The sequence below is a fragment of the Phoca vitulina genome, unplaced genomic scaffold (assembly GCF_004348235.1).
Source record: "Phoca vitulina isolate PV1807 unplaced genomic scaffold, GSC_HSeal_1.0 scaffold21, whole genome shotgun sequence".
Taxonomy (NCBI): Eukaryota; Metazoa; Chordata; class Mammalia; order Carnivora; family Phocidae; genus Phoca; species Phoca vitulina.
Genome location: NW_022589724.1, coordinates 29,842,949 through 29,867,561, shown reverse-complemented (window position 1 = coordinate 29,867,561; position 24,613 = coordinate 29,842,949). Strand labels below are relative to the sequence as shown.

At 52.4% G+C, this 24,613-nt stretch overlaps 1 protein-coding gene across 3 annotated transcripts in view; it reads left to right on the top strand.

Moving 5' to 3' along the window:
• The window catches only part of AK8 (adenylate kinase 8), a 116,474-nt gene that overhangs the window by 15,236 nt on the left and 76,625 nt on the right, over nucleotides 1-24,613 (top strand). For all 3 annotated transcript variants that reach the window (XM_032419071.1, XM_032419072.1, XM_032419073.1), the window contains exon 5: nucleotides 3,636-3,704. In XM_032419071.1, coding sequence (XP_032274962.1) covers nucleotides 3,636-3,704 — 69 coding nt within the window. The remainder of the gene's footprint in view (nucleotides 1-3,635; nucleotides 3,705-24,613) is intronic.

Sequence of the window (24,613 nt, the reverse complement as noted above, 5' to 3'; positions counted from 1 at the left end):
TCCCCTGTCCGCCACTCCAGGCGGCGGCGTGAACGGGCCTTGTGGAAGGTTCAGGGTCGTGGAGGTTCTGCCTGTGGCCCAGGACCATTCTCCCTGTAAAGTTCATCGGCCTTTCCCACTGCAGGGTCTCTTCTGGGCCCCCTCCCTCTGGGGGCCTGTCGTATGGCACGTGGTCAAGGGCGTGCTCTTCCTTCAAGGCCTCCTCTGCCATTCTCTCCCTCCTCCTGCTGCCTGTTGCCCGGGCCCTGCCTTTTGAGCACTGTGTGAGTGCCTGCCATCCAGACCTGCTCTGACAATCCTGGAAACGGTAGGAACTTGGAAATGAGAGTTGTCTTTAAAGAGTCTCTGACCAGTTCTTAAGTGAGCTCAGGTCCAAGTTCGGGCTCCCCACCCCCACCAGCAGCATGTGTAGGAGGAAGAGGCCAGACTGGGCAGACCAGATCTCAACTGTTGCCCTCCCGACTGCTCCAGGTGGAAGTTCATACTGTAGATCAAAACACCCTCTGCCTCTTGAGCAGGCGTCGCCCAAGGTGACACAGGGACAGTAAGGGCCCTGAGAGTGGGGCCTGGTGATGGGACCGCGCCGGCTTGTGTCATCCCAGTGAGGAAGCCCGGGTGTGAGAAGTGAAGGCAGGTGCCCCAGGGGGCAGAGCCAGGGTTCCACCTGCCACCATCCCTTGCTGCCTATGCACAGCAGCAAACCAGCGTACCACTCAGTGGGGGCGGCACGTCTGAGGTCGGCAGATCAGTGGGCGTTGGGAGCTGGACGGAGAAGAAAGGTCCACACGGGAGCCGATGCAGCCAATTCTGCCCTTGATGAGAAGAAAGCAGGGAGACGAGAGGCCAGGGCCCTGCATCTGATCTGGGCCTTCTCTGTGACCAGTGGGGGTGCCACGGGGCTTTACCAGTTTGTCCCTGATTCTCCCCACAAAGCCAGGCCTTGGGGGGCTGGGTGGGAGAGCATGGCGGAGCTCTGGGAGGAGGGAGCCTGATTCCTGCAAAGACAGTTTGGCAGGACTCTGAGAGGCGCCCCTGGAAGCCCTGCTGCTGACGTGACACATCAAAGCTGGCACTGAGACAGCGCCAAGGCGGGGAGCGGCGGGGGGCACCCGGGAGGGGCTGTGCTCAAAGTCATGGGCCTGTCCCCTGCCGGGCAGGCCCCCGGCGGGTGCCGTACCCCACCTGGACCTGTCTCCTTTCAACCCGTGTTCTTTGACTGGCTTGCACCTCCCCTACCCCCATCTCCTCCTCCACCTCCACCCCTGCCTGTCCCAGTACCTATGTGAGTGCTGCCTCCTGAATGGGTGTTGTCAGGGACAGGAGACTAATCTCGAAGGGAAATGGGCCTCAGGATGGAAGCTGGCTCTGCCTGGGGTCGGGAGGGGACATGCGGGGACAGGAAAGGGCTGCTCCCTGTTGACCCCTTCCCTCGCCAGCTGGGGGAAGTTTCCCAGGAGAGCTGGGAGGATAGGGCTGGGGCAGAAGGGCACCCTCCCCAGCAGCCTCTCCCATGTGGGGGAGGGCTCTTGGGTGCTTGAGTTTGCTTCTAAGACGTGGTTTCTCCAGGTGTGCTCCCCGGACCAGCAGCCTCAGCATCCGTACCTCGAGAGATCAGGAGGATCCGAGCGCACAGGAGCTGAGCCCCCCTGGGGACTGTTCCCCCCCCCGGCTTCTCTGCCGTGCCAGCGCCCTGTTCCCTCTCTCTGAATTGCTCTGTGGGGAGCTGACCTAAGCCCATTCGCTGAGACATGGCAAACATCCATAGTTAGAAGTGGTTGAACACCGTCTGTTCCCCACACCCGTGCTGCCAGGACATAACAGACGTGAGGCATGGACACGTTCTGCCACGTGCACCATCTCTCAGCCAGCCCGCACGGGGCACAGCCTGTTGGAGAGGCTCTGGTGTCCCAGCTCCCTGTCTCTCCAGGTGCTCCAACAGCCCTCCAGGCGGACATGACAGCATTCCCGAGGCAGGATCTGGTCTCCAAACCCTTACAGATGCTGGCTCTAGAATGAAAGATCCAGACTCTTCTCCAGTGTCACTAAAATGTCACCAAGGCCACCACTAGCCCTAAGGATACTTCAGGAAATTGCCCCCCCACCCCCGCCACCAGGCTGACATGGTCCCACTCTGGGGTCCCCAGCTTGGGAAAAGGAGCATAAGGTAGATTTCTCGCCACCTGAGCTGGGCACCTCTGTGTGCACCCAGTGCACACCCAAGGACCCTCATCTGCACCTGGCAGGAGCCCCTCCCCTCCTGGGGGCTGGTTCAGCCCTGACATAGCTGGGGATGTGCTGTCCAGGGCCAGCCTGGGAGTCTGCTTTGGCCAAGCGTTGGGGTGTTCATGGAGAAGCACCAGCTTTTAGTGATCTTAGGTCAAGGGGACACGAGGGAATGGGTTTTCCAGGCATCAGCTCTGGGGCATTCAAGGTTTTGTTAGAAAAATAAGAGTTGGTTGTGAAAATTGGGATGTTGATTCTGGCCAGAGAAAGTTCAGAAGACAGACAGAAGGTCAGCCATCCTTAACTTCCTATCTGCGCACCGCTCCCCCCCCCCGCCCCCCCGCCACCTGCCTTTGCTGGGCCCAGGGAGAGCAGAGTGCTGAAGAGGCGGGGCTCTGGCTGCCCTGCATGGGTTCAAGTTCTGCCTCTGCTCCTCCCTGCTCGTATAACCCAGGGGAGGGGCTTCACCTCTCTGAGGCTCAGTGTCCCTATCTGTAAAAAGGTGATAAAAATAGTACAGATTGTCCAGAGTTGTAAACATCGAATAATGTAGCTGGGCACAGTGCCCAGCACAAAGGGTAGAATCAGCAGGTCATTCTTACTATTTATTGAATGTGTTCAGGAACATGAAGTTTCATTAACTCATCAGCTGGCAAGGGCATCCTATTTCCTTGGCGCTGACTTGAGGCTGGGGCAGAGGTGCACTGGCCAATATTTAACAACCAGCTCTCTGGGGAAAAAAGCCCATCTTTGCAGCATTCACCCATTTCCGTGGCGTAAATACTCCTACCATGGCTGATTTCAAGCTACCACCGTGAGGTCTCTGAGCGCCGAGTTGGGAAGAGATGGGCATCATGGCCCCCTCCTGCACACTGTCTGGGGTACAAAGATAGTAAGACTCGGTCCCTTCCCTCCAGGAACTTTGAGACTTCCTGGGGAGTTGGACACGTGAGCAGACCCCTGGAAGGCCTTGTAGTTAGAGCAATAACAGAGCTCGCCATTGAGGATTATGGCGGCCCCTGGCCGAGTCTGGGGAGGGTCAAGGAGGGCTGCCTGCAGGCGGTGGTGCTTGGGCCCAGGCTCTGAGGGAGCCTGGAGTCTCTCAGGAGGGGTGAGGGGAGCATCTGGCGGAGGCACAGGATAAGCAAGTGTGGAGGTCGGTGTGCACGTGTGGTGGGGAGCTGTCAAAGGGGTGGTTGCTGTAGAATGAAGCTCAGGGTAGGGCTGGGGGCTGCAAGGTGGGCCCAGGCTTTACAGAGGCCACTGGACATCAGTCAGGGACTGGGAAACCTTTGTGTCCACACAGCCAGCTCCTCAGTGTTCAGCTGAGCCCCCTGGCCTGCCAGTTACGTGTCCTTTTTGGCTCAGTATGTGAGTTGGGACCCTCATTCTGCATGTCGTCTTTCCTTTAGAAATTGTCCAGCACACTGCTCATCAAACTGATTCAAGAACGCCTGAAGGAGGAGGACTGCGTTAGGCGGGTAAGAAACCCTGTGTGCGGCGGCTCAGGGGCTCCCAGGGAGAGGGGCTCTGTCACCAGATAAAGGGAGGGTGAGGGGCGTGGGTTCAGGTCCTAGCGCGGAACCTGCAGAAAAGGAGAAAACAGACAAACCAGATCTCAGTGAAGTTCAGTCTGTGGACGTGGATTTCACCTTGGATGGAGCCAAATAACCAGGTGGAATCTGGGGTATCTGTCGGGGATCCCAGGACAAAGCTGGCCTGTCCCAAGCGGTGACAGGAGAACGTTTAAGGAAAGGGTGGTTGTGGAAGTGGGGCGTAGTTGAGGCAACCCACAAGCACTGCTGAAGCACCTGAGACCAGCCCCACAGCGAGTGGGACACTCCTGGACCTGGAGGGGCAGAGGGAGAACTGGGGGGCACCCCAAACTCTCCTCTGCCATCCTCTGATCTCCTGCCAGCACCCCATTTGGCCAGACCCAATGAAGCCAGAGGGCAGTGTGTCCAGGTGAGGCAGTCCATTTGTGGAGGTCAGCCTCCTGGGGCACGGAGGGGGATGGAGGGGCAGAAAGCAGGCAATAGGAGCCATGGGCGCCCTGGGAGGGCTTTAGACACACGGACTCCCTGGATCCTCAGAGGAACTCCGTTGGGTGGACCCCATGACTCCCTGATTTTACAGATGAGGAAACAGGGTTGGCTACGCGATTTCCAAATATCTTCTCCTGGTCCACAGCTCATCTTAGTGTCCTCAGATCAGTGGCTTTCACAGAGCAAACAGTTTTAATTTTAATGCAGTCCCATTTATCGATGATTTGAACATTTTTAAAGTATTCCATTTTCATTTATCTCTTGTGTTTTTAACGATATTTCTGTATAGCTTTTTCAAGCTGTGATCTAGTAATGACGGTATACAGACTTCCCTTTTCTCAGTCTGTTCAGAGTCACTTCTGTGCCATCTGGAGCAGAATGTCCAGTAGAGTCCCCTCCCCTCCTTGAGTGTATGTCCGCCCTGTGTCTTACTGTGTGTGGACACTGAAAACCCTGGCAGGCAGCCTTACCAGCTTTGCTCTCCGTCATCAAACCTATTTTAAAGAACTCGAGGAGAACCATCTGTTCTGTTTATCCAGGCATTTCCATTTCTGATGATCTCTCTTCGTTCCTGACGCTGTGTGTGGCCCCTTCTATCTGGAACTCTGGTCAGCTCTGCCCCCAGTGAACTCTCACAGAATGTCTTTATTGCCTTCATTCTTGAAGCATATTTGTCCCTGGATTCAGAATTCTAGATCCCCAGCTCGCTCTTCTTACACCTCAGTGTCCCACTTCCTTCCGGTCCGTGTGTTATCTGGCGCAAGGGCAGCCGCCCAGACTCCCGCCCAATTAGCACGTCCCTTTCCCCCCTGGCTTCCTCCGACACTGTTCTCCCCATTCTCGGTTTCCAGCAGTTTAATCACCATATGTGATTCATTCGGATTTATTCTTTTGGGGGTTTGTTAAGTTCCTTGAATTTATAAGTTTACGTTTTTCTCCAAACGTGGGCAGTTTTTGGCCATTATTTCCTCCTGTGCCGTTCTCTCCCCCGTGTCCTGAGGCTCCAGGGCTGTGAGCACTAGCTCTGTGGTTCCCTCCGTGGTCACTGAGTCCCCATCCTCTATTTCTCTCCCCTCTGTCGTGGATCAGATAATGTGCACTGAAGCGTCTTGAGGCTCACTGAGGCCTTCCTTTCCCGTCTCCATTCTCCTGTTGGGCCCATCCAGGGAGCTTTTAATTTGGATTGCTGTTTCTCAGTGTTCAAAATTCCACTTGGTTCTTCTTGCTGTCTTCTGTTTCTGAGACTTTCTATTTGTCCATGCATTTACTTGTTTGAGCTCCGTTGTTATTATTATGTCTTAATATCAACTCTGGTGGCTCAGTCGGTTGAGCATCCAAGTCTTGATCTCAGCTCAGGTCTTGATCTCAGGGTCATGAGTTCGAGCCCCACATTGGGCTCCACACTGGGTGTGGAGCCTGCTTAAAAAACAAAACAAAACAACAGCTGCTTCAGAGTCTTTGGTAACTCCAACAACCGAGTCACGTCAGTGGTGACGTCTGAGGTCTTTTCCCATGTGAGCTGAGATTTTCCCGGCTGTCCTTGTGTTGCATGATTTTGTATCCTGGACATTTTTCATCTTGTTGTGAGACTCTGATCTTGTGTAAATCCTATGGTGGATGTTGATATTGTTGTCTTCGCAGACCACTGATTCATTTGGGCTCAGGCCGCAAGTTCCAACCACCTTCTCTGTGTTGTGGTTCCCATCTTGCTTCTGTCTTCAAAGCCTTTGCAAGTTCTGTGCGGCGCTCCACAGCTCCATGCTGTGTGTGCCGCTCAGCGGGGCCTGGGCCGGGTCTGTGCTCTGTTTCCTCTCTCAGTGTCTTTAGAAAGCTGTCTGGGTCACACCCTTGTACACACAACTTGGGGGGAGCCCACGAGTCCATAACAGTTTCATTTGGTTGCTTGCCTGAGCTGCTGTCTCTGCCATTTCCATGGTAACTTCCAGTTCCCCAGTGCTCCTCTTTTTGGTCCTCTGGCCAGAAAGCTGGGACTTTGTTTCCTGCTCTCTCACAGGCTTCCTGCGACTGCGGCCATGTGGCAGGAGGGCAGAGAGAGGAGGAATGAACGGGGCTTTGCTCCGTTCTCTGGGGACTGCAGGGGAGGGGCCCCTTGTCCCCTCAGAGCTGCCGGCACCTGCGGGCACCCTGTGTCGCTGGTGCCGCACCACGGTGCCGGGAGGCTAGGGTACGAGAAAAACTCACGGAGATCTCCCCCACCGTCTGACCGTAGGAGCGCCCTCTCCCGCTGCACGAGCCGGACATGAGGGCCCCTCCTGGGCCTCTCTCGGTCCCCACCTGTCACTCACCGTCAGGTCTCAAGGCTGCCTGAAGCCCAGGCCGGGGCTGCTGGCTTGGTGGTATTTTGAATTCTGGTCTTCTTTCCTAATTCACCTACCACTGTATACTTTTCTGATTCCTCACGTGGCTGCCCCGTGCCTGCTGCCCCCGCATTCGAGCTGCTTTCGGTGGGAGTGAGAGGGTGGGCTGTGCCCACTGTGGGTTCCTGCCCAGAACCACAGCTTGTGTGCTTACATTGTTTTAATATTCACCTATGTGTCCACGTACACACTCTCCCTCTCTCTCTTGCTTAAAATTCATCGAGAGACCCAAATCTGGGAAGATCCCCGGGCATCTTTCCAGAGTGCTGGTGAACAAGTAGCCATTCTCGCAGGCTCGGGCTGCGCCGTCCTGCCCTGTGAGTCTAAATCACAGGAGAGCCACAGACCAGCTGTGGTCTGGGTTTCAGAGTCTGGTCTAAACAGTATATTTTCCTTCGACCTCGGGTTGTTCACGGTGAGATGATGGTCTTCCACCGCCCAGCACAGGCCAGTGCCCAAAGTGCAGAGGCCGTTCTAAATTGGGGGTAGGCAAATGTTCTCTGTCAAGGCCAGATAGTAACTGTCCTAGGCTTTGTGGGCCATATGGTTTCATGTTGCAACTACTCAACTCTGATGTAACATGAAAGCAGCCATCACAGTGCATAGATGAAAGGGCACGGTTTGTCCCAGTAAAACTTTATTTACTCAGATAGGCAGCAGGACAGATTAGGCTCAGGAGCCATAATTTCCTAACCCCTGTTCTAAACGATACTTCCATGTGATCATACAAACACTTCTGCCCTTTCTCTTCAGTTCTAAATAAAAGGCCAACTTCCGCCCTCGCTCACCACGGACCCACCCCACACTCCCTCACTTCCCCAGGCTCCCTGTCCACTGTCCCGCCGATCTAGCCCATCCTCTGGGATGGGGGCAGTGAGGTTTAGGGGTCATCTGGCTCCAGTGAGCCAGGAGGAACTAAGGTCCTATAGGAGGAAAGTGAGGCAGGGCTCAGCCTCCATGTCCAGCCTGGAGAGGGGAGCCCTCATTCCTCCAGACCCAATTCCCACTCCCACCCCCAGCCCCTTGGGTTAAGTCTCAACAGAGGCCAGCCTCAGCGTCTCCTTCCCCATAGGCCTGGGGCAGCCCTTCCTTGATCCAGTCCCTGTCCAGGTGCCAACCTGCTGCCCTCTGTCTAGGAGCTCCCTCCTATCCCACTCCCAGTAAAATAAAGCCTCCTATCCCCACCCCCACCCCCACATACACAAAGCAAACTTCCACCTTCCAGCAGTGTTAGAAGAAAGGCCACTGAGCCATAGTCTCATTTTAAGTCTTGTTACCCATTCCCAAGCCCATCCGCCCCCAGATGAGCGCCTGTTACAGACACTGCATGGTCCTTGCTGCTGGGACCCTTCCCCTTTGCCTCAGCCCCCCATGAGCAAGGTGGTCCCTTGGCCTTGAGCTTACCACCTGCAGTTAGAGACAGCCTTGCATGACCAAAGCAGGACCAGCTGTGAGAAGGGCCATGAGGGCCACTAACCAGGCCGGGAGAGCCAGGTTGTTCCAGAAGCCTCCAGAGATGGGGCTGGGGTGGTCTGTGGAGGGGCTCTCTTGGGGGGAGGGGATGGCAGGCAGAATGAGGCTCGGCCCCCCTCCATACTCAGTTCAATCAACCTGTGATCAACTCTTTTTAAAACTGACCTATCAATCAATCACCCTTTTGAAGGTTTCCTCTCTTTTATCTGGGAGATGCAGAAACAGTCATTTGTCAGGAATAAAGAGGGGAGGGGAGAGCCTCCTAAATGACTGGAAACGGGCTGGCACTGTCCTGTACAAAACGCTCTATGCCTTAATCCGTAACTGATTATGAATTTGCCAAGTCAAATTAAACTCTTGCATTGCGGATCACTAGGCTAGAAGCATTCGGGTCTGCTTCTCTTCTCTTCACTAAGTTGCTTCTCCACTGTTTAGAGCAGTGCTGGTCCCATTTGGCCAAATATCAGGTGTTACTCCTTTGGTATGAGTGTACCCAAGTCACCCAGACTGGAACCTGCCAGCAGGATGGGGGTTACATTTGAAAGCAGAACCAGGGGGCACCTGGCTGACTCAGTAGAGCACGTGACTTTTGATCTCGGGGTCATGAGTTTGAGCCCCATGTTGGGTGTAGAGATTACTTAAAAATAAAATCTTAAAAAAGAAAAAAGGCAGAGCTGGATGGACACAGCCTTCCTCCCATGTGAGGCAAACTCAGTATGCTGAGAGTTCCTGGAACCAGGACCACTAGCTGTGGCTCTAAACACAGCAACTCTTCAGTTCCTGCCCCAGGACTCCCGCTTGCCCTGAGGATTGTGGGCTACTCACCCACACCCTGGCCAAGCCGCTGTCCCAGTGCGGGTGGCTCCATGCTCCGTCTGGCAGGATCTCCCCACGCTTAGTTCAGATTTCCTTTTAAGATGCTGACGATACCAAACCACCTCATGATCCAGGCGCTCGAGCCGGAACTGCCATGTCCTGGCTCTTCTGCTCACAGGTCAAGTGATGGCCTTCACTGGCTGCCTCGGTGCAGGAGGGGCCCAGAGCTGCAGCCCAGCCGACCGGGGGGACTAGAAAGGCGCTGGGTCCGCCAGGCAGGTGGGCGAACCCAGCCTCTCCACTCAGACCCTCCTCTTGGCTTTGGGCCGGGCTTCACCCATCCTTCCATGACCCAATCTTAAGACATACAGAACGGCGTTATTTTGTGTAAGTGATTTTCATAAGTTACTGCATGTTTCTGGTGTATAAGCGTTCAACCTGGAATTCAGAGGCGTGGCCTCGTGGGGTTGGGCCATTGGGTGCATTCTGTGGGGGAGAGACACTGCCTGGAACTCATACCTCAGAGATCCAGGCAGTAGATCCAGACACAGGATCCAGCTGGATTGGGCTGGTTTGTTCATGTAATTTTTTAAAATCTCTGTGAGTCACTAAGTCATGGTTTCTGGGGTAAAGATGGTGGTTCTCTCCGTGATTTCAACTAGACGTCCCAAACTTGCCCTCGGTGACCTAGAATAGTCTCTGAAACATGCATTTAGCTACTATAAACCTTCTTGAGCTTATCTAAAAGTTTGTGCAGCCTCTCTGCACAATGCACCTGCGGCGTGAACAGTGTGAGACCAGCATCCCCGGTCCTTGCCAACAGCTACCACCATCATCAAGATGGTAATATTTATTATTAGTGTTATTAGTTAGTTATATTATAAGTGATATTATTATTAGTTATATTGTACTGTATGACTCTATTGTATGTTATAATTAATACTCTTGGTTGATTTAATTCTATTTATTTAGTATTTATAATGAGATTAGTGATCATCATTATTACTGTGTTGATGATGGTGGTTAGATGTCTGGACTCCAAGGAAGTGGGGTGCCTGCCTGGCTCCTTGCTCACTGCACCACATTGCAGGGCACAGGGCCCTACGCATCGAGACTGCAGTCGTTATACCGTCGATGGTAAGCACTGATGGGGGTGTGGGGCCCAGGGTGGCATCCGTGACCTCATTGATCTTGATAGCAGCCCAGGGGGGGAGGCACTGCCCTCACTGCGTTGAGGGATGCAGAATCTAAGACTTGCAGAGGTTGTGTGTCCTGCTCAAGGTCCCGCAGTGAGTCCCAGAACAGAAATGCAAACACGGAGTTGTGATTTGGCCACTCTGTTCTTGTCTCACCAATGCACAGTGTCCCTCCAGGGAATGCTTCGCTTCAAGAGGCCCCAGTTCCCCGTCCGTAAAAGGACAGGCTTGGCTGGAGATTTGAAGCCCCTTCCGGCCTCACAGTCTGATTCTGATCCTGTCCAAGCCATTGTTACCTGCAGAGCAGAGAAATATCTCCTTTAATTTGTTTTAAAATTTCTTCTGAGCTTCAAGGGGCATCCAGTACCTTTTTCATCTCTTCCCGGTGGAGACAGGATTTCAAGAGCAAGAGGTGAGGCTCCTAATTATGTGCTTTGGTTGTTCAGAAACAAAACAAACCCTCATCCAAAATAAACAGGCTTTCTTGCTTTTAGGGAGAAAAATGACACATATGCATATTCATTTATATGGTAATTATTATTATTTAGCTACACAGGGACTAGAATTGGTAATTTAGAGCACAAAAAGGAAGCAGGGAATAGCGTTCAGGGAAAAGTAATGCAATCATAACCCATCAGGATTCTGTAGTTAATGTTGGGGTTTTTTTCTTCTCTTTTCCTTTTTTTTGGTCTAATGCAATCTCTTTGAAGAATTTCTTTGAAGTGACCATCAAATGCATCAGAGAAAGAGAAATTAGCACTTTGTATTGGAATGATGAAAAGGAGGTGGGCTCTACCTGTTGGGGACCCATGGCCTTTCTTTAGGGACAGCCGAGGTCCTGATGTCCGGGAGCTCTTCAGACCATGTCTCTAAGGGCAGAGGGAAGCTAAGAAATGAGGCAGTGGGTTCAGGAAATTTGAGAGGAAAAGGCTCTAATACCAGAGAGATGCTAAATCGTACTTCTTCAGAGTCACATTTGCTTTCCAGGGCTTGGATTACTGAGGTCCCTTTCCTTCTTTTGGTCCTAATCCATCCTCGCACCTACCCTGCTTTCTTCCTGGCCCCTTCTTCATACTGCTGCCGTGGGGATTGCTTAACATAAAATGAACGAATTTATTTCTTGACTGCAATACATTTGTATGGTTCAGAATTCAAAAGGTGGCCAAGTCCCTTCACGCTCCTGCCCCCCAGCCACGTGCTCCCTTCCTGGAGGCAACTGACGTTAACTCTCCCATGAAAGAACACCCCTTGGAAGGATGTTTATATTTTATGCCTACAGAAGTGGTTGTCTTTTTAAAACAAATGTTACGGTGTCCTCCACTGCTGAGAACCTTCGCTGTATCCCGCCCCGCCTGGCTGCCCAGTTTCGTCCCTCTGGCCCCTGGTGCCTGCTCCTTTCACACGTCCTCCAGCTTCACCTGCGTGGCCCCTCTCAGGGCCTCCGCACACTGAGGGGAGGGACCCCCAGCAGTTTCCCTCCCCTGGTGTCCACACCTCGTGTAACCCTCTCCCCTTGAGTGGGAGCAGGACCAACAGAAGAGGGCAGAGGTGAGGACGGGTCATTCCTGTGATGATGTGACATGATCTAACACTGGAGAGCCTCCTTACTGGCATGACCAGCAAGCTGCCGTGTTGGAGAGGCCCACGTGGGCAGCCCCCAGCCAGTGAGAAACCAGAGCCCCCGCCATATAGCAGCACAGAAGGGAATCCTGCCAGCAGCCTGATGGCGCTCGGAAGCCAATTCCTCCTCTGTCCAGCCTCCGGATGAGAACACAGCCTGGCTCTCTCCTTGATTGCTGCCCTCTGAGACCCCAGCAGAGAACCCGGCTAAGCAGCACTCAGACTCCTGCTCCACAGAAACTGAGACAATAAATGTGCCATTTAAGCTACTAAGACTGTGCATTCGTTACCCAGCAATGGAAACCTGATACACCCGCGCTCTTCTCACTGCCTGAGGCCCCCACCCCACCGCAGGGCAGCGCTCCTCCTTCCTTAGTCTCAGGTTAGAGTCATTCCCTCGGGAGGCTCCCCAAGCTTGCCAAGCCCCAGGGAGGCTGGGGGCCCTGTTACACGCCTTCACGGCCTCTTGCTGTCCTGCTCCTCCAGACCCCCACAGTCACGGGGTGGGGGCAGGGGCCGCATCTGTCCCAATCAGTGCAGAACCCCCAGCTCATCATGTGGTGCCCAGCATAGACATCAAGCTTGGGAAATATTTATGACATTCATGAATGAGAGAACGCCATTTGGATGATTCCGCGGTCTGTACCACCAGGGCAATGAAACCCTATCCTCACTCGCTGTTGGCTCAAGGAGGGGAAGGTGCTTAAAATACAACGTGACTGTGCAGTTGAGTCCGAACATCCTAACAATGGTTTCAACAACAGGAACGTGTTTGTCCCAAGGCTTCTCGGAGAAAATATTTTGATGGTTGCCCTGACGTGGTTTTAGGTAACTTGTTGGGAGACCTGTTTAGTGACTTTCCTCATCACATCGTAAAATTGTTTCCATTATCTGTGCTTTCAAGGTCCCCCTTTGGCCTCGGTCCCGTACAGCTTGACCAGGTTCAACTGCTGTGTTCCGAGAGTAGCATTGTGCCCCGAGACCCCAGGGCTCAAGGTTTGAGAACCATCTTCCAATTTGATCATGGTACCCTGTGCCAAGATTTCCCGTGTCCTCCCTCGTCATCTCTTTCATCAACTGAAACAAGGGTCAGCCACCAGGACGCTGGATTTTGAAACATTGAGTGAAGGCCTATCATAAAAGTGACTGTGCCCTGTGGAGGAATTCTAATTCGTCTTATCAATTTTTTAAAAACATTGTCTTTAGAAGTCATCCTACCTAAAACCTTTTACAGAAAGAGAAACTGAGGCCCAGATGGAAGAGGGACTTAGCTAAAGTCAGAGGACCAGTGGCCAGGACAGCAGGTTCCGACAGGTCCAGCTTCCACCAGGGTCTCTGTGATGTCGGGCCAGGCCCTTTGACAAAGGCACTTTTGTGTCACCAGAACCAGACTAAGTTGGAAGGTCATGGATGAGAAAATATCTGGCTAAGAGGAGAAAAAGAAGAAATGTTTTGATGTATGGTCGCCTCCGTCCCCCAGATGTGTGGTGGAGAAGGAAAGCTTTGTACCCAATTACCATGGCTTGTCAGATGGTGGGAGTTTATCACCCAGGAAAAGGCAGAGGCCCCTGCGCATCAGGGGTGTGATTTATGGGCCCCGCAGATGGCTTGTGTCTGCCTCTGCTGACCGGAGCTGTCCCTGGCATGTTTGGGCTGCTGGGCAGCAGCTAGGAAGACGGCAGAAGGGACCCGGTGGGGAGAGCCCCCCAGGCCATTCCACATCCCTTGTGGGAGCTCCCTGAGGTCCCAGACAGGCCACGTGTGCTCCGGGGTCCACAGGGCTGCCTTGCTCTCCCTGTTTAAGGAGATGCTACAAGCAAGTGCTTAGCACTGCGCCTGGCTCTAAGGTCCACTTAGGCAGGGTGAAGACGCTTTTCCCGTGCAAGAGGAGCAGGTGAAAACAGATCACGTATGGGCGGGAGAAGACTGCTCCTTCCTACCTCACTGCATTGGAGTCCGGCGCACTTCTGGGGGCGACGCGTGACCTGCCGCCCAGCACGCCGTCGGCATCATTACTCAAGTGAGTTCTGGAACATCCCACCGCCCGCATGGATGAAAATTAGCAGTCTTTTAAATGTAGGGCCGGAGGGGAAAAAAAAATCAATGAAATTTAAAAACCAGCTGGAGTCCATCTCTGCTTCTGTCCACGTGCCTTGGTTTTTCTTTGATTCTGTGAGCTTCCACTTGGGATGGAGTTCTACTGCTCAGGAGGTGAGGACTAGCTCGAAAGGGGGCCGAGCATGAGGCCGAGCAGAAGCCAAGCACATAGAACTCGCTCCCCTCGAGGGCTGCTCTGGGCTATCGGGCAGGCATCTTTATCATGAGTGAGGCAGGAACTGGCCCCCTTGGGCTCAGCAGGTCGGTGCCCTCCCCAGTCGTGTTCTTTGTCACAGCATGGTCTTTCTGCTTCCCAAACCATGATGCTCAGAGCCCCAGCCAAGGGGACGCTGCACTTGAACGGACACTAGACTTCAGCATCCTTGTGTCTGCCCCTGGTGCGCCCAAGGGGAGCCTGCGGGGACACCACCCCGTCCGCACCCAGGTCACTGTCTGTAGTTCCAGACACTGTGCCAAGCTCTGAGGCATTTTCTGATGGGAGCCACACAACTCTCCTATGAAGGTGTCAACAACTAAGACTTATGGGCACCTACTGTTCGCCATGACCTGTTTTCAGTCATGTTGGGGACAAAACAGAACAAAGGAAACAGTGCCTCCTTTCATGGGCATGTGGCTAGGGGTGTGGGTGGGGGGCCAGCACTGCGGGTCGGGGGCCAGAGCAGCAATCCTCCCCTCTGGCCGAAAAGGAGGCCGCAGCACCAGAAACCCTCTGTGGATCCAAAAGAGGGATACGTGCGCTATCTAAAGGAATACGGACCTTCCAGAAGTCTGTCACATTCAAAACATCTGGCTCCACATCATCCCCTTCCTTGGCCTGAAGAAAGAGTGTCATCATCAGAAGCCAGACCTTGGTCCACCAAACGCTGACCTCGCTCCCCAAGTTCCCAGGCAGGAAGAAGTTCTGTGGAGCTCGGTGCTCGGGGAGGAGGGTCACGCCCACCTTGGGGGATGCTCACTGCACACAGAATGCAAAATTATACTTTGTGTTCCCAGGAGGACCTCTTTTTTAAATCTCACTTAGTGTCCTGGAGTCTCTCAGTTATTTTGAGAGAGAGGAGGGGATGAGGCGGCATACTTTTGACCGTGGACCCTAAAGTTTCAAATTTACTTGGCAGGCTTCTGGAGCCCTTTTCGTTCTCCCTTTTTAGGCACAGATTTATGCTTCCCTGCCCATAATGCGAGTCAGTATTTATAGTGGAAATGCTGACGGAGTCGAGGAGTCCGAGTCTGGGCCGCAGAACCACCAGCTGTTTGTTTTATTTCTCCTCGCGGCGCCATCGGGCTGGCATTCATCACCCACCTTTCATCCTCTGATGGGAGGAACACAGGATTTTCTTGCCATTGTTTTGACACTCACGGGTTTATGGATGTCACGCGTGTCCTCCGAGGAGCGCGGTTTCATTGATCAACAGCTCTGCGGAGCCCCGGGGCTGTGTGTACCTCTAGCACAGACACGGTTAGGCTTGCAGGGCATCGGAGGGGCGGTCTGGCCTCCACTCGGAAAACTTACGGCACGCGTCATGGCGAGGCAGGGCTCCGGGGGAGCCGGTGAGTACACCCTCAGGATCCCTCCTCTGGGGGGGTTTCTGGCCCCTCGCTGGAGGCCATGGTTGGCCGGTGGGTGTGATGCGGGGCCTGCGGACGGCATGCGGGGCCCGGCTGTGTGCACGCAGGGCAGCAGCCCCCCGGGTGCTCGGCGGGCGGCAGGTGCACGTGACCATCCCTCTCACTGTAGACGGGAGGAAAGACGGGTCGGGATGCAGCCGTGAGTCTGATGTTTGAGCAGCCATAACTTAGGCACCAGCAGAGAGAGGGGCCCGGTGAGGCTGGACACAGGGCTGGACGTGGGGCCACCAGCACGTCACCTGGGCCGGCTTGAGTGCCCATTTGGCTGTGGACCTGAGGCTTGCCTCCCGAGAGCCAGAGACGCCGGCCAGGGGGGCAGAGCAGAGGGCGGCAGCTCCTCGTGCCCTCCTTCCGAAGCTCTTCACTCCTTGGTTCCTCAGTGAGCCGCCCGCTACGAGCAGCAGGGCGGGTGCCAGAGGCAGGAACGCACGCTGGGCACCCCCACTTCTCCAGCACCCGCGTCAGCCTCACATGGTGCTAGCCCTTCATGTGCATCCTCACATCGAACCCCAAACACCAGCAGGGGCGGGCGCTCCCAGCTCTGCCTGCCTCGCAGACAGGAAGTAGTCACACAGCTGGGAGGTGGGGGCCCCAGGGTCCCCATCTGGCTCAGTGCCATCAGTCTGTAGGATTTGAACGACATATGGAAAGTCACACGGGTGGTTTTTAGCTGTAATCTGTAACGTAGTCACTACCCCCAGCTTTAATTATTAAACAGACTACCTCTACCATTAACTACACGTCAGAGTATTGGTCAGAACACGAGAGCAAGTGGGTATTTCCTTGGTGTGCCTTTTCTTTACTGAGACTTGGTGGCATTCGCTAGCACCGAGACTGGTGAATTCTCATTCTCTGAAGACATGATAGATGTTCTCACATTTTCCTTTGCAACAATTGGTTAGGTTGGGCTTTTCCTGGAGCAGCAGAAGGGGGTCTAGTCTCTGGAAGCAGATCGAGGACTGAGGTGAGAGGAGTTCAGGAAGACATGAACAGTGGGCCCGGCCTCCCGGTGTGTTGGGAGTGAATGCCCCTGGGGAAGTGAGCTGAGGGAGAAGAACGCGTTGACTGGGAGAGAGGGAGTAAGGGCGGGAGGGGGCTTTCTCGAGGGAGACAGAAGGACAGAGGGGCCAGCACCCCATGGGGGCGGGGCGGGGGAGCCGGAGGGACAGCGGCTCCTTGTGGAGGTGCAGCCCCGTGTCACGCAGGGCGCTGCCCGCCTCGTGGGACCTGGCCTCACAGCTTCATAAAGTCACCCCTCTGTGGATTCAGCCTTTCTAAGTCTTGTGGAAATGCGGCTGCCCTAGCACCCCGATTGCTGGTGGGGGAGAGGAAGGAGTGGGTGTGCGTGAAGCGCCTCCTTGGGGCCAGGTACTTGACCTTCACACTTGTTATTGATGACCTCTTACTGCCCCCCTTGTACAGATGAGGGCACTGAGACTCGGGGCAGGCTCATTGAGATGACAAAGCTGCGGGATTAGAGCCAAGATTTGGACCCAGCCACAGCTCCATCCATGGCCAGTGCTTTCCCTGCCCCGGGGCCCAGATGGGCTGCATGGGGGTCCCAGGGGAGAGATGGGCAGCGTGGGGGTCCCAGGACGAGGGGAGAGCTCCAGCTTGCAGGGAGGCGGGAACAAGGGCCGGCTGCCTTGGTTTGGGGCTGTGCCTGGCTCAGTGGACTGGCACGGAGAGGGAAGCATGAGGTCTGAGGAGCCACTTGGGTCTGTGGGTGGGGGGACACTGCAGCCTCTGAGAATGAGGCAGGGGCATTGGTACCCAAGCTCGGACACAGCGCTCGGCCTGTGCGCTCTACTTGGGAATTCCCCAGGGAGGAGTGGTTTTAGTTGTTGATCAGACTAAGGTTCCTTGTCAGCCCCTCTCCAGTGGCTGCCCCTACTGCCGCGTGGGGGTCCCCCCTTCCTTTCCTGATCTCAGGGAGCTGGTAGAATCGTGTAGGAGAAGCAGGCTGCATGGCTAGAAGTAAATTATGTCGTAATGTTCGAAGATCGTCAGAGGCAGGCCAGTCACTCGTCCTGTTGCCTATTTTTCATGCATGATTATTAATAATGTGCTAGTCACTCTTTCACTCTTAAGATGTCTTTGTTAGACCATAGATTTTTTTTTTTTAAAGATTTTATTTTTTTATTTGAGAGAGAAAGAATGAGAGACAGAGAGCATGAGAGGGTGGAGGGTCAGAGGGAGAAGCAGATTCCCTGCTGAGCAGGGAGCCTGATGCGGGACTCAATCCTGGGACTCCAGGATCATGACCTGAGCTGAAGGCAGTTGCTTAACCAACTGAGCCACCCAGGCGCCCCTGGACCATAGATCTTAACAGTTCCCCTACTTAGAATCACCTGGTCCATGCCTCTTGATTCACAGAGGACGTTCAATGCCTTGTACAAGTCAGGGCCAGCTGGGAGAGGAAATGGGTTAAGACAGATTTGGGGCAGCAGGTGACAGTTCGTCCCCCCTGGAGCAGACACTCTGACCTGTCCAATACAGAAGCCCAGGGTGGTGGATAAACACCCCAACGAATTAATGAATCGATGAGGGAGTGAATGAATGAATGGATCTTACCCCTCTGTAAAAACATGATGACTGTTTACCCATGTGCTGGACCCCAACCTGTGGCCGGTGAGGCTCCTACCCATTTCCAGAGGAGCATACTGCCCTTGGGGAGGGCCCCCGGGCCAGGCGATGGCAAGTGGTCCCGAGCACTCTGGAGCGGGTCCACTGTAGCTGAGGCCACTCACCAGACTCCCCTCGTTCTAATACAAATGCGTTTCCCCTCTATAATTGGAAAGCTTTCCTCAGTTCCTATCTGGAATGCCCGTTATTCTTCTTTCCAAGGGATCACCTTTCTACATGAACCCTTTATATTAATTTCTACCAACTTGGGACGCCTGGCTGGCTTGGTCAGTGGAACATGCAACTCTTGATCTTGGGGTCATGAGTTCAAGCCCCACTTTGGGTGTAAAGATTACTTAACAATAAAATCTTTAAAAAAGGGACACCTGGGTGGCTGTCAGTTGAGCGTCTGACTCTTGATTTCGGCTGAGGTCATGAACTCCAGGTCGTGAGATTGAGCCCCGCATTGGGCTTCGTGCTCAGTGCCGAGTCTGCTTGAGATTCTCTCTCTCCCTCTGCCCCTCCCTGCACTTGAGCTCTTATGCACGCTCACGCTCTCTCCTTCTCTCTCAAATAAATAAATGAAATCTTTAAAAAAAATCTTCAAAAAAAGTTGTACAAACTTAAAAAGGATTCCTTCTTGCAAGGAGGTAGAGAAAAAGACCTAGTTCACCTTTCTCAAGATTATAATGATAAAACTAGCCACTTCTTTGTTGCTAGACACTATGCTTGTTCTGTGGGTGTTTGCTTAGGGTCCTTATTTAATTATCCCAACAACTATGGGCTAGACTGATATTACTGCCCCACTTTACAGATGAGGAGAACAAGGCTGGTGGGGGGGTGGTTGAGGTGACTGGTCGGAAGTCACCTGGCTGGTGGTGGCACAGGCTGATTCCAGCGCCCCTGCTTTTCACCAGCAGATAATCTGACACCCTAAAGGGCAAGTCTTATTTCTGAAGAGGTGTGACCGCACCGCAGACATGCTGTGAAATGTTGGAGAGGAATGGCTCCATTAACTGGATGTTGTTGGATTATCCATGTCATTCATTTCCAACCCGAGCCACTGTGTCTGAACCTCAGAAGGAGATGTTAGCCCATCAAGTGCCTTATCTCTGTCATGGGCTATCTCGGTGTCATCCCTGCCTTGGAGATGGGATGGGACTGGTCCATTTGGGGACAGAACCAGATGGCCTTCAAACTGGGTTTTCCTCTGCAGAGCAGCTCCAGGGGCACCAGCGACATTTAATGTGAATTTGACTTTAAAATATATTTTTTTAGCTATTTGGTAACATGCACATCTGTGCTATACCAACTTTTAACACCCTGGAGCTCGCTGGTCTTTTAACCTGCAGACCTAGGAGTACCGATTGTCCTGGATCTGCATGTTTGTATGGAATGCCACGCTTGTGTCACTGATGAGCAAGAGTGGGACTCAGCACTGTTGGTTATTGAGAGGAGTCATTCGTGCACGTCCAGCCTTTTCGGAGCAGGAGCACTGCTGCTGGGCTGGGCTCAGAAGGCCAGGCAGAGCCCAGGGCATGCCTTGTCGGAGCAGAGCCTGTGTGTGGGAGCAAGTTAAGGAATACTCCGTTCTGCTCCATTAGTACACTTGAGTGTGGTCAGGAATGCCAGCAGGTGTTGCGTATTGGTTGAAGTTCAACTTTGAAATAAAAATTCTTGTCGGTCATCCTTCAGATGAGTTGGACACGGAAGGCAGCCTAAGATGATACGGCAGGCGAAGGCGTCCGTGGTTTTGTATACACCAAAGGAACTGGGGCAATCCGATGTCAGCTTTTGCGTGTTTATCAAAATAGTCTCCTTGTTCTCACGGACTGCCTTTGCAACACATCAGTTTGCCAAACTCAACTTTTTCAGATGCATTTCTTTCTTTCCTTTTTTAAGATTTTATTCATTCATTTGACAGAGAGAGAGAGAGAGCACAAGCAGGGGGAGCGGCAGGCAGAGGGAGAGGGAGAAGCAGGCTTCCCCACTGAACAGGGAGCCTGTTGCGGGGCTCGATCCCAGGACCCCGGGATCATGACCTGAGCCGAAGGCAGACGCTCAACCTACTGAGCCACCCAGGCGCCCCTAGCTGCATTTCTTTCTGGCTGGTAATATGTCTCTTTTTTCCTTCTCGAGTATGTTGGGAAATCACAGAATACTTCATTAGAAAGAAGAGGGATAGCTGGTGGGTCTGTGGTGCATCTCGTGATGCTTCCTCTGGTTCGGACTTGAGCCGAGTGAATCCGATTCATCAGGTCCAAATCTTCAGCCTCGGATGGCCCCCTCAGGACTACGAGGAATCCGCATTCGGCTCCCAGAAACGTCTGCCGTGGAGTCTCCTGCATGTGCAGTTGGAGCTGGGAGCCAGCAAAGGGGCCTCCCAGGGGAAGCACCCGACTCCGGTCTTCAGAGGAAAGGGGAGGAAACCAGGGGCAATGCATCAGAAAAGCAGAGGACCCAGAGGGCAAGAGTTTTACGGCGTGAAGTTGCTAATTGTGCTTTAATAATAGTCAGGAGGGCAGAAGAGGCCGGTGTTCACACAGAGCAGGACAGCCCGCTCGGCGTCGGGCCGCGCTCTGCTGGGCCTCGCCAAGTTCCCTGGGCTGGCTGGCTGCGTTCTTTCCCTTTTTTTCATCTGTGACATCTGCTCGGTGCTTGTCCCTCCTGTGATACCGTACCCCTCGCAGCTGTGCGGACCTCTAGCTCTGCGCTGCTGCATGGAGTGCCCTGAGCATACGGCCTTTTTGATGTGTGATAAAACAGAACCAAGCCACGGGGGTATGGCGAGCGAAGGCATCAGAATATCAATTAACCTGCTCGGAACAAAGCTGCGGCTCCAGAGTGGAATAGACATTTCACTGAAGTGTCAGGAAGATGGATAATGTATTCTAATTAGGGGTTGACTGAGACCTCCGCATCCAGCCACTCCTGGTAGTCAGACCCACGAACCTAACGAGTGCCCCATCATGGCACTGGCCAGGTGCTGTTTACTGATTTATGACTTCTTGCTTTGCCAGAATTTGCAGCCATTAACTTGCCCTCAACCAAAGCTGCCGTTTTCCCTTGAAAGTGCAGTCCATCCTGCAAATGGGTAGTTCCTCATAACCTCTATAAATGCCAGAGCTCTGGGAAGGAAGATCTTTTCCGAGCGCTAAGCCTGGTGCTTCCATCTTAAGGATGCCCCAGGCCCCTACGCTCCCTGCTGCGGAGGCCTCGGTCACTAGCCTTCCTTCCCAGGAGGACTGACTTGGGCCCGTGTGGGGATGAGGGATCTCCATGGTTGCCTTTCCCACCAAGTGTGGGCTGCACTAATGGGGCGTGAGTGCTGCCCTAAGGGGTCCCTCAGGGACCTTAGTACCTGGGTGATCAGACCATCCCCTGGAGTCTGAAAGAGCAACCCTGGAGAGCCAGCAGCTTGGGATTCACTTCAGAGCCCCCCACCTTCTTTTAAAAATTTCACATCCACACCAGAGTGATGCCGGTGAGACCAGGCTAATTAGGGAGATGTTCCTCATTTTGCTGCACTTTTCCCGCGTAATTGGAAGGCCCACTTTCTCCAGCAAGAAGTCGGTGAGAGCTGTTCCCCTGAATGGTTCTAAAAGCTTTGGACCACATCCTGATGTGAGCTGCAGTTTATGGGTGAGATGATAATAACTGCTCCTTAATGCAATATTAAAAGCAGAGGTCTTTCTCGGTGCTGAGCGGAGACGGAGCTCCAGCCTTCTTTCGGCTTCAAAAAGGAACTCGAAACAATCCCCAGCCCTGGTGCCAGAAGCAATCAGTGGGCTCCCAGCCCCTCCCTCCAAATAAAGAAAAAATAAGGGGGTCTGAATGTAGCTAAAGTTCAGAAAATTTCCGTTTGGCTTCCAGAGCTGTGAGCGGGGAGTTCTCAGACGTGGTGCCTCCCGGGTCCCGTGGTGGTGTGCACGTCCGTGGGTGTTTGCTCTGCTCAAGAGCGGCAGCCCAGCTCCAGGCTGGCTGTAACAAGGACTTGAGGGAGCAAAAGGCTGTTAAAAAATTTTTTTTTTGCACTTTTGCTTCATTAGCTCTAGAAACCAGGGTTCCATCGGCTGCGTGTTTTCCTGCATAATTTAAGAAATTAATGAAAGCGTGCCTGATTTTTCCAACACTCTTTACTCTGTAAATTTGTTTAGTTTTTTTTCTTTTTAACTGTCAGTGGAGGCCTTTGGAACCTAAATATTTTAATATTGAAGAAATGCAGGCCCTTTTCTGGTTAGTTCCTTTTTAGGAACACACAGTGTTATGTAAATCAGGTGTTATGGGTTATAAATGACCTTGACTCTGAGTTCAGCCCTACAGGTCCATCCTCTGAGCTTAAAGCAACTAAGTTCTCCTAATGACATGAGGGAGGGGTCTATGGCAGGTGGTGCCCTTCTGGGGGCCAGTGTCCGAAACCGCAGCTTCCAGAGTGGTCAGCTGACCGCCTCGCTGCAGAGGGCAGACCTGAAGCTGTTTGCTGCTTTATTTCACTCTTGCAAAGCTTACTTTACCTAGTGGATCTGGACATCAGATCTGAACCATTAAAAAGTCTGTGTGTGTAACTCTAGACTCCTGGCCCTTGAAAGGACTTTAGAAATTGTTTAATGTGAACCTTGCTGAGGGACATAAAAAAATCAACTTAAACAAATGGGAAGGTAAGGCAGTGAGATTGTGAAAATGTCAATTCTTCATACATGTATCCATTTAATGTCATTTCAGAGTTCTAGCGGAATTTCTATTTTTGAACTTGCAAAATATTTTTGCTGCTTACTTGGAAGAACACATTTTTGAAAACAAGAAAAAAGAAGGAGGAACATATCCTATTAGATGTAACAAACATTATAAAACAACATTTTAAATGGTGCGAGGGGGCGCCTGGCTGGCTCAGTCAGCGGAGTGTGTGACTCATGATCTCAGGGTCATGAGTTTGAGCCACGTTGGGCGTAGAGTCTACTTAAAAAAATTTTTTTTTAATGGCATGAGGGTGATTCTAGAGTCTACAGGCAGGAAGATGCTAAAGCCAACATGGTGTCAGCATTCAGACAGTGACAAAAATGACATTCAGAGGGGAAAAGATAGGCTGTTTCCTAGACGAGATTGGGACATTTGGTGAGCCACAAGGAGACAAATTAGTTCACAGCCTCACGTCATTTTCAAAATAAAATGTGGCTCTATTAAATGTTTACATATAAAGAGCAAAATCCTAAGAGAACACAACTGAAATGCAAGTGGATATCTATCAGCCTTTGCAATGGGAAAGGCCTTTTTGCACAGCCACACAATGCCAGATCCAAAGAGGAAACAGCACGAATCTATATGGCCCAAAACTTAGGTGTTAAAACAGCCCCTACACAAAATTAGAAGGTCAAAGACAAACTGTAGAAAATGTTGGCAGCATTGTTTGCCTCAAAGGGTCTGTGGTAGCGTTTGCCAAAATGGGTTAATTCTTCTTATGTAAAGAACTTTTGTAAGTAAATAAAAGGACAAAACCCTAAGAGGAAACTTGACAGATGGTATGAATTGACATTTTGGAAACAAAAAAATTCAAATAACCAATAAACACGTGGAAAAAATATGGAGCCTCACTAATGATCAAAGAAATGTAAACTAAAGCAGCAATGGTATCCTCTACTTTGCTGGACAGATTTTCCTCCAAGATAATGCCAGACATTGACAAGGATACAGGGAAACAAGTGATCTGAGGTTGGACTCATAAACTGGCCGGGGCAGTTTTGTAGAGCGACATGGCAGAATGTATCAAAAGTCACAAAAGAAGGTGCCAACTTTTAGAAATCTATTTTCAGGGGGCACCTGGGTGGCTCAGTTGATTAAGCGTCTGACTCTTGATTTCAGCTCAGGTTACGATTCAGGGTCATGAGACTGAGCCCCACATCAGGCTCCACGCTCAGCGGGGAGTCTGCCTGGGATTCTCTCTCTCCCTCTCCCTCTGCCCCTCTCCCCTTCTAAAAAATTTAATTTAAGTTAATTAAAAAATAGAAATCTATTCCTAGGATATTCTGTGTGCATCAAGATGTACTTACAGCGGTTTTCAAAATAATGGTGCAAAACAGGAATGAAACTAAATGAACAATGTGAGATTGGTTAACATTTGTCAGGTCAGTTCATGTGGTGCTCGGCAGCTATGAGCTTCCAGGAGGGGAGCATTTTGTCACATGGGAGAATGTTCCGGAAATGTTTTTGCTGTAAGAAGAGTACAGACTACAAAGTAGTATGCACAGTGTGATTTGTTCCCCCCCAGGAGAAAGATACCAGTATGTGAAGGCTGGAAGGAGTTACAGCAGAGTGTTAGCTGTGGCTAGTCTGGGCCGGTGGTGTTACTAGTGACTGGGCCAGTAGTGTTATCAGTGACTGGGCCGGTGGTGTTATCAGTGACTGGGCTGGTGGTGTTATCTATCAGTGACTGGGCTGGTGGTGGTATCTATCAGTGTCTGGGCTGGTGGTGTTACCAATGACTGGGCCGGTGGTGTTA